The sequence below is a fragment of the Charadrius vociferus genome, unplaced genomic scaffold (genome assembly GCF_000708025.1).
Source record: "Charadrius vociferus isolate BGI_N301 unplaced genomic scaffold, ASM70802v2 scaffold56, whole genome shotgun sequence".
Classification (NCBI taxonomy): domain Eukaryota; kingdom Metazoa; phylum Chordata; class Aves; order Charadriiformes; family Charadriidae; genus Charadrius; species Charadrius vociferus.
This window is the reverse complement of record NW_009649057.1, coordinates 3,399,045-3,414,266: the sequence shown is the minus strand read 5'-3', so window position 1 is coordinate 3,414,266 and position 15,222 is coordinate 3,399,045. Positions and strand designations below refer to the sequence as shown.

The 15,222-nt window shown below is 47.1% G+C and overlaps 1 protein-coding gene across 1 annotated transcript in view; it reads left to right on the top strand.

Moving 5' to 3' along the window:
- Positions 1 to 15,222, top strand: part of PAPPA (pregnancy-associated plasma protein A, pappalysin 1) — a 181,814-nt gene that overhangs the window by 114,967 nt on the left and 51,625 nt on the right. The window contains exons 11-12 of the mRNA XM_009888046.1: positions 13,460 to 13,573; positions 13,985 to 14,120. Of these exons, the coding sequence (XP_009886348.1) occupies positions 13,460 to 13,573; positions 13,985 to 14,120 (250 nt within the window). The remainder of the gene's footprint in view (positions 1 to 13,459; positions 13,574 to 13,984; positions 14,121 to 15,222) is intronic.

Below are 15,222 nucleotides of genomic sequence, written 5' to 3'. Positions count from 1 at the left end.
GAAGAGCGGAAACCTGCAACTTTTAATGGAGAAGCCATTCCTTCCCTTTGGGGTGATCTTGCTGAGAAGAGGGAGGGTGTCTGTCTGTCGGCTCTGCAAGTGGCCCTTTTTGAACTTCCCAATTCACAGCCAAGTCCCGTTGCTCTTCAACGGTAAGAGTTTTGTTGTGGTTGGAGGGATAAAAAAATCCCCATTTTTAATAAGATGATTTGCTTTGCAAATGTCTTTGCTATTTATGGCCGAGCCAGGCTTTGAACCACTAATCTCTGGAGGACGAGGGCAGAATCCCACTAAGAAAAACCATTAATGGAGGAACCATGAGTGATTGGAGACCAGTTCTGGAAAAAGATGAACTGGACACTGTGCACAGGCTGTCGCAAGAGGAATGTAGGTTTGCTGTATGCATCTGAGCTCATTTCCAGTACTGGCTTATCCACAAAAAGGCTTCATCTTAGGTTACGGAGTCTCCAAGTCTAAAGTTAGTTCAAGAGGGTCCAAAACTTTGTCTTTATTTCAGCCTTCCCCCGGATACTACAGACTGGCCAATTTGGTCTGTTGCCTGAAGGCTGGAGAATTGCATCACGAGCCTGGCCCTGACCATCAGGCAAATTCAGACTCCTTCCTTGGCTTAAGTGATGATATTTTTCATGTTTTTTTTCAACATACAGGGATTAATTAAGCCTTATCACGGCCACGCTGCTTGGTCTCTGTCCCATTTAATAGAGGTGGAAACCAGAGCACAGAAAGGTAAAGCTACCGTTTGAGGATTAAACCTTAGTGTCCTTCAGAGATGTTGCAGGCACTGGGCATTATTGAGCCTAGACCTCTTCAGGACTAGAAAGTTCAGGATGTCTCAAAAGGGAAATGTTCATATCTTGGATAAAAAGAATACAGTTCAGGGCCTGCTGAGAGTCGCTGCCTGGGAGCAGAGACCTGGAAGGGGTTTGGGGTCATTAAATCGGTATTTTAGCTCTGTCAGCCACCTCACATTATCCCATTTATGAATTAATCAGTCTTTATCCCAGCACAGCTTGGCTGTTCATTCCCAGTACAAAAGGACTGGAACACTGTCCCACCAATTCCTTGCTTTAATGGCTAGAAACCTTGTTTCCAACCGGTGTTGCTGGCAAAGCTGGATTTTGCAACCTTTCTGCCAAAGGAACTCCACTGGTCCTTATTCGCATGTTTGCATTGCTGCTTTGCCTCGTTGGAGGAGGTGGTCCATGCGAAGGGTCCACACCAAGGTGAGGGATGCTACAGAGATGTGTGCTAATATCATTGCCGTGGCTCCTGCTCAGGGATGATCTCAGTGTTCTGGGGAGGTCTCTGAAGCAAAATAAAATGAGAAATTGGATTTCTAGGTAGGGCTGGCTTGAAGATGACTCAGTTGCAGAGAGATGGCTAAGAAAGAGCATTACCCTTAAAGTCAATGCAGAGCTGGCTGGAGAAAAAGGGATGCTGCCCATCACCTGGCTGCCTGCTCACTGCTAGGACAGACAGCGATTCCCTCCCTCTCACCCCTCCATCCCCACGTCTCCCAGTGCTCCTCTGCTCCTGGCAGTAGTAAACCAGCAGACCCCACGGCTGATGTCGTAGCCTCTGGCTGATTTGTGTAAGGGGAGAACAGGGAGAACACAATGAGAAGTCAGAGGAGATTCCAAGCAATTTTGCCAAACACTCAAGGGATATTTTTTTTCTTTCCACTCCCCTCCCCCCTTAGTTTTTAGAATAATTTTTCAAGAGCACATATGCAAGTCATCTAAGGGAAACAGAACAGTGAGTACCAGGGGCTGGTACACTGTGTTCCCTTTGTGTACTGTAGAGAAAATAGATAAAAGAAACAAAGGATGATGCAGAGAGCAAGGCAGCCATCAGTAGTCTCAGAGAGGTTCAGTCTGACCTTTTCAGAGATGAAGGTCAAACCAAAAATCCTCAGGTGCCGGAAATTGGTCCCATCTTCCTAGGACCAGGACACATTTACCACTAATGAAATGAGAGCAGAATTCCATGCCATTTGTTGTTGCTAGAGGCGAGAAGAAAGGCAAGAAAGGAATATTGTCTTGGATAATAATAAGGATTATGTGCTTCTTGAGGAAGTAACTCACCCATTTTATGATCATATCTGCTGTACGCCCAGCCACCCACCCAGATTACACGCGGTAAGAGGAAACAGCTTGGACCCCCCGGCATCAGCGAGCTGGAAAGCCGGACCCCACGGCAGCGGCGGTGCTCGTTAGCATGCACTCTTCTGAAAGGAGACCCCCCTCCTCGGCCCTTGCCCCTCAACCTGCCAGTCTCTCCGTCTGCTCTCGCTGCTCACAAGCCTTTAGATGCAGAGCATGTCCAGCCGTGAGCGTGGGATAGCTCTCCTGCATCCCATCCGGGTTGTTTGTCTTGGGTCCCTCTCCATTCAGAGCAGAATGATTTTGCATAAATGCATCGACACGTCTGCTTTGTTCATGCATGAAGGGTTCTCAGCATTTCTCATCCCACCCCCGCCCCGGCCGTCCTCTCCCTACCCCCCTGGCATGTAGCTTCACCAGCTTTTGCATGATTTCCCTGTGCAACAGCAAATGAACCTGCCTGAAGTGTTGCCAGTCAATCAAGCACACTTAAAAATACCCAGTCGATTATTTTGGATGGAATTAAAACAAGTGATCGGAAGGAGAGGCTGGAAAAGGGTGCGAGAGCGAAGCCGTAATGGCCTTTACTATGTAATTTGGTTTCATGTTCTGCACAAGAAAACATGTAAAATATGTAAACAGAGCTCTCCAGGATTGTAATGTAGCTACAAAGCCACAGATATACAGGCAGGCAGGGTGCTATTCTTCAGCAGAACGGAATGCCATCCCCAAAACCACACGATCATTTCTTTAAGCCTGAAAGTAAACTTTCTCATGCCAGGAGCGGAGAATTTATTTTTTCTTTTAAATGAAGGATTGTCTGCAGTACTTGTTCGGAGTACTGTAGGCATTTTAGCCCACATTGTCATAAGAGACCTCGTATTTTGAATGCCAATCAATTTTAGGGTCTTCATCTTGAGATGTCTCTAAAAGGCATGGTTTTTGGAGGATGGTGCTTACCCAGCAGAGTCCTGAAGGTCTCTTGAGTCAATCCCTCTGTCCCCACCTGCAAATAAGTATCTGCTTCAATAAGAAGACAAACAGAACTGGGGATCATTTGGATAAACTCTTGAGCTGCTCTAAATCTCTCCTGAGTCATGCTGCCTTAGTTGGAGCCGTAACTGTTGAGGAACCCCAAATCCGTGCTCATTTTTGGAAATACTGCCTGTAAAGTTGGAGGATCACTGTTCCTCTGAGGTGACTACGTTGGTGAATCTGACAAGAAGACATGATTCACCCATCTGGTAAGTGAGCTCCTCCAGGCCAGGGTTTCCACCGTAGCCTAAGGGTCCGGCTGCAAACTGTAATTAGTGCCAGGAAATGGTTATTTGCATGATCAGTGCTATTATCTGCCTGCACATGTACATACACACTGGGGGAAGCCCTCCTTTCAGGAGAACATCAAGTTCTGCTTATCCATTTTGGTCATTGGGCCAAAATCCTTACACTTGGCACTTTGGGCAGTGGATCTTACTTTCCCAGTTTTTTGGTAATTAACCCTTGCATCGTCACCCTCAGAGAGGACAGGTCTCTTTGTAGAGAGGGGAAGCTGAAGCACGGGGCAGAGATGACCTTCTTTTCAACTTTCTCCAGCCAAATATCTTTGGAAACTCTGCCCTTCTGGCAGAGCAGATCTGTTCTGGTGCACTGCACTGCGTTTACACTGTGACCTTTACCTGCTGGAAGAGGAAAGCCTCGCTGTATGGAAATTTAACTGTTTCCCAGTGCTAGTTTGTGGTGGGAAAGGATGAGAATGAGCAGCCGTGATTTCCTCCATCCCCTGTGCTCCCAGTCTGTCCTCCTGGAGCCTGCTCCCGGGATGCAGTGAGGCTGAAGGAGCCGTGAGCTTCCTCCCACAGATGATGCTTATAATTTGGTCCCCACGGTAATTTCTTTGGGGAGCAGCTGGGAGTTTCTGTGAACTCCCCTACTAGCCTGGGACATCAAGGATGAAATGCTCCAAGTGGTCTTTTGGCTTAATATGTTGGAGTTTGAGGTTTATTGGAGCAACCAGGGCTGTTCCGAGGTTAGAGGGAAGCGATGGGCTTCCCCAGACACCTGCAGCCAAACCTTTGCTTGGGTGCAGATGTACATGGGCTGGAGGAAACGACTGCCTGCTGCTCTATGGACTCTCCCTGGATGGCCCAAGTCATGCAGAGGAATTGTTTGCATGGCGGCGGTTTCGTTGCTCTGTGGTTTCAGTGGGAAAAGCCCGGCGAAGCAAGGGGGAACCTTCCGATTTGCATACCACAAGCCGTGCCTTCAGGTATTAAGAAAAACAAGCCGCAGGGTTTAATCTTCATTAATGCACGCTGGCGTAGTGCCGACTAGTTGGATGGGAAACGGAAAGGCTTTGAGAGCGGAGGTGTAACCATAGTCGTCTCCCCAGGACGGCTCATGGTGGCTCTCCTCCGCGCTGCCCCCGCCGCACTCCCCGGGAGCCCGGCCGCAGCCTTCCCTCTCGCGGGTAAATTCAGGGCCTCTTCCCAATGCATCATCTCCCTGGATGTATCCAATTAAGGCCTGTTGACAGCCCCGAGCAGACTTGTACCCTTAGGATTAGAGGCATGTGTACGTCTTCATATAGGGAAGGAGAAGAAGGGGGTGTCTGGCCGGCTCGCTGGGAGTGCGGAGTGGGAAGCTGAGCGGCTTGGAGAGGGAAAAGGAGCCAAGGGGAGAGAGATTTGCACCCCCAGTTATCCTTGCATGCAGAAACGCTGTGTGATGAGGGTTGCGTGTGGTTTACGCAGCGTGTTTACATGGTCCATAACCCTAAACAAAGCTGAGAAGCATGACTTTAACTCTGGAAATAAAAGCGCTGGAAACCCCTGGTTTTCTGCACATGAGAAAGTTTTGTTCTTTAAACACACAGATGTTTTTAAATGAAAAATCACTCTTTTGACCTTTCCTGAATGCGATCATGTGGTCAGAGCTGACATTAACCACTGCACGGCTGTTTGCTTCAGCCGCGGGCGAAGCTTAGCGAGCAATCTTCAGAGCTCGTGGTAGCACCTGCGTTGTCTCACATCTCGTGGAAGCTGCTCCTGTGCCCCGTGTGCGCTTGGGGCGGTTCAGGGGAGGTGGCGTTTGGTACGAGGACTTTTAGGGTCTACTCCTACAATGCTGGAAATGAAAGCATCGTGGCTTTTTTTTTTTCTCTTTGATAGCTAAAAAAGATGTGGCTTTATTTTTTTTTTTTCCTTTTTGTCTCTCTTTCTATCAGAAGTGTTGCCCAAGTGTTTCTAAGCATCTCTGTCCACCTCAGCCAGTGTGTTATTCTGATGGAGAACTCCTCGTTGAGCTGAAGTTCTTTAGGGATTTGTTGTTGTTGCTTTGGGGCTTTCTCTAACAAGCTGTGTGCTTTCTTTGTCCAAGCACATTTATAGGACCGGCTTTGGGAAGGAAGGAGGGGATGTTACCAAGTGGATTATAACAAGCCCAATCCTGCTTTGCCTTGCGGGAGTGCCAAAGCAGCAAAACTACAATGAATCCAGTGAGTTGGATGCGCTAATATAACAATAAAAATATATTTAAGGTCCTCCTAAAGTGTGGCACACATTGTGCCTTTGACGGTGTGATTTTCTGATGCCAGCTCCTCCCAAATGAAACGCTCCACTCAAAGAGGGGGGAAAGAAAAAAAAGAAGCTTTTGCTCTACTCATCAGCAGTAAAAGCTTACGGGATGGGATTGTTTTCCTTAGCCGCAGCACCCCCACGGCCAGCCTTGGCCCGCAGTTCTGTGCGAGCTTCGCTGTAGTGGACCTCGCTGGTTCAAGTCAGAGACAGGCAGTTCGGGAACCCGAGTGTGCAGCCAACAATAATGTTCTGGCTACTGTATTTGTTTAACCTCGCTCTCCAGTGGATGGATATACAGTCTGTGAAAGCACTTATCAGTCTATAATGCTTTCACACTTTTGTGAGCAGCAATGTGGAAGTTGTAGACGGGAGCTTTTGCTGCGGATTGAAAATGTCTTTTAGCTTTAATGAGGCTGATGTTTGCAAAGCTGAAGGTATAAGGTGTTGTTTGGGCACTGTTGCTTCATGCTGTCTGTCTTGTGGGTTGCATTTGGCTGCTATTTCTACTGGTAGATGTATTTGTGAATATGAATACGATAGCAGAATGCCATTCAGGGCTAATTTTTGCCTCCTCGGTAAGCTCCTGGCGGTGCTGGGGTGGAAGATGCTGTCGTTTGAGAGCAGCGACATTATGTCCTATTGCTGTGTTGAAGAAATAGCAAACGTCTGATGTGGATAAACAGGCGCACGTGGCAAATTGCTCAGTTACGCTTTCATGTGCTTCATATGAGACTGTATTCTGCGTCGCTGTGCACTTGGAGCCACCGTTCGCTTTCGCATCCTTTCGGCGCGCGTTGCTGAATGGCAAAAGAAGCAGAGGCAAGTACAAATTGCAACCATGAGCTCCGAATGCTGGTGTTTACTTGTGGGCTTGTGCAAAAGTTGATTATTAAATCCCACTAGAGTAATTATTTCTTCTTTTTCTCACTTTTTTTCTGTAGTTTCTGGCCCCAGCTCTACTGATGTCTTTCGGGCGATCCTTTGAACCATGCAAAAATCATCTGGTTAGGGTTTTGTTGTAAAATCAAAACTTCATATTGTTTTTTCCACAGGTCCATCCTAGATATTTTGATTACACCTGGCTGGATGTCAAAGCCAATGTGGGTTTGGGATAGGGCCAGTCAGAACTGATTTACAGTTTTTTCAGGTATACCATGTGAAGTTTATGGTTTTGTGTGATTTGTATTTGAACTCACCAGTTTTAAATGAAGTTTGCTTTGAATCTGGAGATAACAGAAATTCAAAGAAAGCTCAAAGAATGCAGGTCTGCATGATTTAAAAATTGAAATATATTGTTCATACAGACTCTTTGGAAGTGAAATAACTGCATTTTTTGAGAAAGCTAAAGTTAATAACACACATTGAATGCACATGCAATCTGGGCCATCATCTAGTGGAAATCCCTGTAGCTCCTATTCGCTTTCCTGAAACTAAACCAATTTATATGGCAAAACAGAATAACCCTTGCATCTCCCACTCGCTTCTGAAGCACAGCCCAGTGTTACATCCAAAACTCTACCCAAGGAAATTTCCTTTTGGAAATGAGCGCTATCATTTTTATCGTAAAGTAGAGGAATTTATCATCACGTCACACTGCGAGCAAACTATTGATGCCATGTCATACCAGCTGCGGTTTTTTCGTACCCGTAAAGGTCACTTTCCAATTACTAAAAAATTCAGCCAAACCTTCAGCTGAAAACCCGGGCTCTGCGCTAAGGAAGCTGTAGTAACACGCTAATTGAACACTGTCGGCAAGGTCCAGACACCATGGGCTGCTCCAGGTTCAAAGGGGAGGTGGCTGTGCTGAGAGTGGACATAGCAGCTGGCAACGGGGCTTTATTTCATCCCGCAGGAGACGTAATCTGCTTCCCAATCCCACAGCCAAATCCTGTTCTTCATTACACGGGTAAAACTGACAGATGAGATTTCCTCTTACTTCTGAGCCAACTGAATCTGGGAGTAATATAGCGTCAGTGTGTGACCCCAGAAGTTTTATCAGCTTCCAGTTGATAAAGCTTTACTGTTGATCACCTGCCTGCGTGCCTTTGTCCTGGAGCAGGACATGCTGCCCTTTTTCATCTTTTGCCATCAGACCTTTAAGTACCCCAATGAAAACAGGGAAAAGCCGACAAAGAGCATGAAACTCAGTAAAACTGTGTTAGCAGACACAGAGGACAGGGAGAGGTTTGGAGCAGAAGCTGCAGTTTATGAGCGTCAGAGGTAAGGGAAAGTTGCTGCTGAGGAAGAAGCAGCAGACGAGAAGGTAAGAAGGCTACTGAGAGAGGGAGGACGCAACTGTCTGTCATCATCTTATGCTTACAACCTACGCTGCCGAATCTCGGGTTTGGGTTTTATTTTTACACAACGGGGCATTTTAAACTCATTGTTAGTGCCCATAAAAATGTAATATATGTACCAGTTTGGAAACAGTGACTCTGAATGCTTTCCTTAAGTTTTAGAAGCCAACCTGAAATGACCCAATGCTGACTTTCATAGTTGGGCAGACAACAGTTGACTCCAATCTTCTGACAGGACAAATCCAGAACACTGGTAAAGAGACTGAAGCATTTCTGACCAGAATCCAGAAGCAAACCCAGAGCAGAATTTCTGATGTCCCTTGAGTAAGCTTGTGTGTACAATTCCTATCTGAGCTCTGTGTGCTCCTGAGGTTTGAAATGATCATAGAAATTGGCTGATTTTTGAGGTGTTTCTTGGAACACAAATGGTGCCCTTTTTAATGGTTCAGCGCTCACTAATGTGGGCAATTTCATTTTGTCTGTAACTCCAACCCAATTCCCAGCCTAAATGAGAAGAACAGTGCAACAGCTTTCAGAACAGATTGGAGGTCTGTGCTGCAGTCGGCAAACTGGGTGGTGTCCATGTGGCAGTCAAGCTGCCTTATAATATTGGGCAATAAACAAGCAGGAACCTTTCTGATAGTTAGCAACTGCACCATAGTTTCTCATCCTTGGGTAAGATTAACCTTAGGTCTGCAAGAACAATAACATATTTAAGAATAAAAGGTCTGGGTGACTGCCAGACCCCATGTCTGGCAATGGAGAGAGAAAGTTTTCATTTGTAAGAGATGTGTTAAAGTGCTGCTTATGTCACGGTTGGGATTCTCTGGCATGTGTTGAGTTAAATAGAAATAACATTCTGCAGAGCAGTCGGCTAAAAATTGTAGATTAATTAGCTCTCAGTATTATGGTTGAAATCTGTTCTTTAGCTGGATCTTCAACCAACAGAACACGTCCTGTTTGTACCTCCACAGGTTTCGTATCAGTCCTTGAGTATTTCCGTGCACTTGTACGACCTCACTCGGGGTGTTGTGTGCTCCACAAATAGATGGTACTGTGGGTTTTACCGTTAGATCCTGGTCCTGCTTGTTCTGTGGTTGCTGTTTTGTAAATGGGACAGGGTATAGCCCGTTTCGGCCCAGAAACCCGCAGCGTTGTCTGTCTCGGTGCAGAAGCGGCAGCAGCACGGTGCCCCTCACGGTGGAGGGGTGATAACTGCTTCCACCCTTCTCCCCCAGAAGGAGCTCGCTCCCTATGGCCTGATGGACAAGTGCTCGCGATGGCCCTTCACAGCCATACTTGGCTTGAAGACATGGTCTGAAGGAAGACCCACCATGGGACGACAGATGGCATTTTGGGAGCAGACAGATCCGCGCACTGGAGATTTGCTCTGTTTACAGCCGCCCGTGGGCATGCAGACAGGCACGGCCGCTCCCACCGCGGCGTCAGCCCTATGCCAGAGCCGAGCGGGGCAGCAGCCGCGTTTACATAGCAGCTTTGCCTGTCTGCGCTTAGAATTATTTTGATGTTACAATGTGAGAGATGAGAACCACCAGTGAGTGCAAAGCCTGTGGCGTCTGGCTGTGCTTGCTCGATGGGAAGGACGGAGCGGGATGGCATCTGGTTGTGTTTAACCCACTCCCGTGGGGAGGAATATCCTTCACATGTGTGTGTGCTCGTTCGCCCCTCCTCTTTGTAACATCTGAGCACCTTTTTGTGGCTAACGGCTTTTGCCCTCAAGATACCCGGGTGATGTGGGGGAGTACCCTCCTGGTCTTAGAGACTGGGCCCTCAGGCCCAGAGGAGCCAAGTGCTGCCCAGAAGGTTGTAATGGGGCCATGCACTGGGCACAGTCAGGTTGAGACCTGGTCCGGTGCCCTGTCCACAGGATCAGTGATCCTCAGCCTGTAGTTTGTCTGGAACAGGAGCCCATCGACACAACTTAGCATTGCCCGGAGTCATGGGATGGCTGGGAGTCATTCACGAGGGGGCCTTCCAAAATTTGCTCTTCAGCAAATTGTCCCAAAGTACTTTGAAGGAAAACGTTATGAGGAAATGGAGTTGACTGCAATAGTAAGTGCGTTTTAGATGTGGCAACGAACTACACGCTCCCGATATATCACTTTTCCCTTTCTGCTGACACATTCCTCGGTCCCCTCGAGTAAGAGAAGAGAAACAGGAGAGGCGGTTTGAAGAACATGTTGTCCCTGTGATTGACAAGAGGTTGTATAAATCAGTCAAAGGGAATCCTCCAGGCATTCCCTCTTGTGGGAAGATCCCCCAGTGCTCTCTGGCCTCGTTCATTCTGTCTCTCGATGTTTGTGTACAAAATGTGTGGGTGGGAGACGAGCTGGATTAGAACCTCCGAGAGGAACAGACATCAGCTCTTTTAATTGAAAGCAGCTTCCTAGGGAGGGGTATGACATGGGCTTCCAGTAAGTAGACACAAATAGTCCCCGAATGCTTTGGAGCAGATACTAAGCTCCTGTGGATCCCAGTTGCTGTGTGGGTCTGGGAACCTGGATAAGCCCCAGTGAGCGCAGTTTTGAGTCCTGCGTGATGCCGTCATTCTTCAAAGCAAATACTTTAGTGTCTGGTAACACCCTGAAATGAAAAGTACATCTCTCCCTTCTTCCCTGCACAGCTGTCAGGTGCTTTAGCTGCTGTTTTGCATCACTGTAGCAAACTGGAGGCTGTTAGGAAATAATTTATTTCTCATAAGCATGAATTCCTATGAATTTGTAGCCATGAGGAGAGATGATGCTCTGCCTTCCAGGCCGTTGGAACTCGGAAGCTTAAAAGCAGTGGTACCGCAGTAATAAGTGCCTTCACGCTGCTGTCATTTCCTAGGGATGCCTTAAAAGCAGAGGTGTGAAAGACTCTCCCAGCAAATGGTTCTCAGATTTTGCAGTTGTGGTGCGACGCTCAATAACTGGGTAGAATTGAAAAGGGGATGTATTTACCACGTGCGTTAGAGCCGATTGAGATGGTGGAGTCTGTAGGTGATAGGGACTGTTTGGCCGATCAGATTGTTATTGCAAAATCTTCAGGAACTTTTTTGCCATTAGCTGAGTAGACAAGAGAGCAGCTAGTGTAGAAGAGGCTCTTGCAGCCATTCCTAATGTTGTGTCTGTTAGACATTTCCCACACTTCTCAATTATACTCTTCTCCTAAAGGGACTTTTTACCCCAGTACGGCTTTGAAACACTTGTCTGAGTGGCGTTGGATCAGCCTCAGCAGGAGGAAGCTTATCTAACATGTTCAAACCAGACCAGTCTACCGAGTCTGCACACCTCAGCTGCACATGTCTCGACCACAGGCTCTTTATGCAATGTGAAGATTTTTGCTAATATTCTCAGGCAGAAGCAGAAAGCGCTAGAGTTCACACACGCACACAAATCAAACAAGGCATTTGAAAGTTATCAGACATTTCCAACCCACCTCAGCGTGGGTTTATTTTGGGTTTGATTCAAACTTTCGGCGAAGGTCTGGGTGATTTCTTAATACAGGTTTTCAGTCATCCATTAAGTGGCACTTAAAATGCACCAAACGTCAGTACTTTTGTTTCTTTCAACCACCTTTTTGGACCAACAGAGCAGGAGGACATATAAGAATAAGAACAAAATCATATAAAAGTAATGAGACCTTTGTTCATGTCAAAGAGCTCTCTGACCATATAAATTGCAGATGTGGGTAAAATAAATTCCCTAGCTGGAGAGGTATTAAAATAAAAACCATGCTCCCAACAAGAGACAGGCTGCTGAAAATGCAAGAAGGGAGAATTGCGAAATGGTACATGTCGAATTGCTGGCCTGGATTTCAAATGCCAAAGATAGTTTATGTAAAGCCTTGCTCTGCTGTAAAATGTAACACTATCCACTGGCTAGCCTCAATGAAGCTTGGTCCCAGTTGTTTTAAAAAATAAATAAACTAAAAATCTTCTTCCAGCCCATTAAAGCTGATTTATGTTTTGCCCATGGATTCCTCTGTGCTGGATCTTGAGGGACGCAGATTGTAGAGGTGATTACCTCACTTTTAGCCAATCTGGTTTCTCCTTCCCAGGCATCCCGGGCTCTCTTTGCATTGCCCAGACTTTGTCTGCCGAGAGCCAGAGGGCAGTTCCACGCAGAGTTACCGAGTGGGCATAGGATTTTGAGTGGTTAAAACGTCTCTGTTAATTCTCTTGTTTCGCTTCAGGGTTTTCTCTTTGTTTTAATAATGAGGGAAATTGCTTATGGGAACAGCTTTACTGACAGCACGTCACCACCTGATTGCTCGGTTCAGGCTCTGGTCTTGGAACGAAATCTAATACTGTCCCCAAGAGTACACGGCTCCAGTTAGCACCTAGCGCAGGTGGTCCGCGTGGTCCGTCCTAGGCTGTCCCGTGGCTAGCACAACTGCTGGAGATGGTTTGGTCTCTTGGGTCACATTCATAGCTCCATTGCCGCTACGCTGCGTGACCACAAGGAATTCCCTCTATCCCTGTGACTCTGAATGACAGTCACTGAGTTCACCAAAGCGTTGTGAACCTTAACAGGTACCCTTCACATGCCCCAAGAGCCTCAGCTGGAAGCATCCTTCTAACGCAGTTGTAGCCTTTTGCGTGGTGGGCATTTCCTTGCGTAGGCTTCTCAGGGGAGCGAAGGCTATGGTCACGCATGCTTCTTTCTTGAAGCAGCTCCACTGAGCAGTGTGGTTTCAGGGTAAATCCTACCATTTCTTGCAGCTTCATTTTCACATCTTTAACACTGACGACACTGCAAGGCTCTCTGGTACGTAAATTTGAGCGGTTTCTTCTTTGAGTTTCTCATCCATGCCGGCTCTTGGGACTCATCTACTTGTTCTTTATTGAAAAGAGAAGTTTGCTTATAATCCCACTGCTGCCTGCCATGGAACGTGCTGCAGGTGTAGGAAGAAGGTGATTCCACTTACAGAAACCAGTTAACAAAACAAGAAACTAGTTTGCTTAAATTGGGTTGTAGAGACAGGCCTTTCCTGGCTACGCTTGCTTCCAAGTTTACGTGACCATCTGTGGCTTCCCTGGGGTTACAGTAACACGCAGGTTTAAATAGGACATTGCTCGAGTACTGTGGAGAGCATCTGCAGGCTGTCTGTGCTCTGAGTTGGTACATTCAGAAGTGGTCGTCCCTTTGATACCAGTGGGAAGAGTGGTGGTCCGTTTGGGTGGAAGCAAAGTTGCTCTGAATGCTGTCAAAGACCTTGTGCCAAATTAGGAGGGAACTGTTGGCTGCCGTCCAGCCGCTGTGAGTCCTTAGCTCCTTTTCATGTTTCGATTTTTCTTATTGAGGCGGAAACTCAACTTGTGAATAATCTCATGGTATTTAGAAACGTCATTATTGTGTATTATAGCAGCGCACCTGGACTTTTTTCCCCACTTTATACAGTCATAATCCTTCCTTACTGCCATCTATGTCTGTTTTGGTATTTCTTTTTTCTCCCACAGACGTGTCGAACTAAGGTGATTGACTTGAACGATGGTGTCTCTCAGTATGCCTGGTATCCCTGCACGGCCAACTTCCAGTACTCCCACATGACACAGACTATTTTCTGGCTGAAGGTAGGAAGTGCACGTGTCACTCAGAAGTCTCCTCTTTGCCTGCCTGTACGAACTATCTCCGGCAGGCAAAATATCATGGGACAGCCTTTCCCGGGCCAAGCTGCTCCTTTCTTTGAAGTATGTTTAGTGCAAAATATCAAAACAAAGCCTCTGAGCACTGTCTGGAGAGTCACTGGTGAAGTCCCCTCCTGTGACAAGGCTATTGAATTTCTGAGAGGTTACAGCCTCCAGCTGCAGGGCTGTTTGACTCGAGTTTATCTAGTTTGTGTAGGAGAGATTGGAAGAGAAGACTTCTGTGTGACCTGGGATGGGAATTGTTGTTTTAAAAGTCCTGGACTGACTCTTGGGGGTTTTTTTTAAAGCCCACCGCAGTTCTCCACCTCAGCCTTTGTGGGGCTTTTGTTTTCCCAGGCTTATTTTTCCCAGCCGATGGTCGCTGCAGCGGTCCTAGTTCACTTGGTCACTGATGGGACCTATTACCTGGATCAGAAGCAGGAGACCATCGGAGTACAGCTATTTGACACCAAAGAGCAAAGCCATGATCTTGGTAAGACTGTATTTTGTTCAGCTCCCTCTTTATTGCTTGCTTAATCTGTTCATTCACAAATTGACCAATACTTCTGCTCAGTTTTTCCAGGATCAGATGAAAAAAAGTGCTTGCTTAATGCTCCAAGACCTGAGTTTCACTAGAGTTTATTGAAAATGATGCCTAATTTTATACATACATTTCTCCGTGCCGGTTCACTATGTGTTCAGAAGTGATTAGTTCCTCTTTAGTCATTAAAATAAGCACTATTTCAATGCTTCAGGCACAGCACCTCCCTGGAGAGACATTGACAGTGATACAGATGAACCGCTGGTGGCAGGGAGAGAGGGACCTGCACCGCCTGGCGCAGCAAACGCTTCTGCTTCGCAAGGTGCAGCTGGGCGGATCTCTAATCCTGCTTGCAGGGAGGTTTCCACAGCTATTTAATGGCTAAAATTTTCTGTGCAAAGTTCGGTGAAGGCCTAACCCCAGGGCCCTTGTGGGCTGCTTGCAGATGCTCCCGACAGAGGTCGTGGACGTGCCACCTGTGCTGAAGTGCCAGCACAGCCCGGTTTTGCCTCGACCCTGGGCACAGGTTCCTGATCCAGGGAAAGTTGTGTCTGGTGAACGGGCTCTGGCTGCGTTTAAGCTCCAGCACCAAAGAGCTCACCCTAGCTCCCAACTCCGTGTCAGGGTAGGATTTGCACAACCCCTTCCCAGCTGTCCCCTGCCCTTTTTTCCAATGGGAAGAAAGCTGGCCATGTCGTCCCAAGAGCAGTTTTTAAGGAAACATAACCCCCTTCCCCCAGCTTTCTGTTTTACCGTAACTGTGCAATTTTGACAAGCTGAAACACAAATGAACTTCCTGCCAGTGATGAGAAGGAGAAGGGACACACACAAGTGCCAGGTGTTGGATGACTGTCCAGGGTAATATAGAATTTGGTGGGGTGTGGAGGAAAAAAAAAAGGAAGTGTGCGTGGTGTCTGTTGTCCGAGAACAAACCGAAATTCACAGGGAGTTGTGCAGGTTGAGTCAGGATAGCTCCTCGCCTGGCAGAGCCCCTGGCTTAGTCTTATCCTCCTCCTTTCGCAAAACAGTGGCACATAGCTCTTTGCCTCTGAGA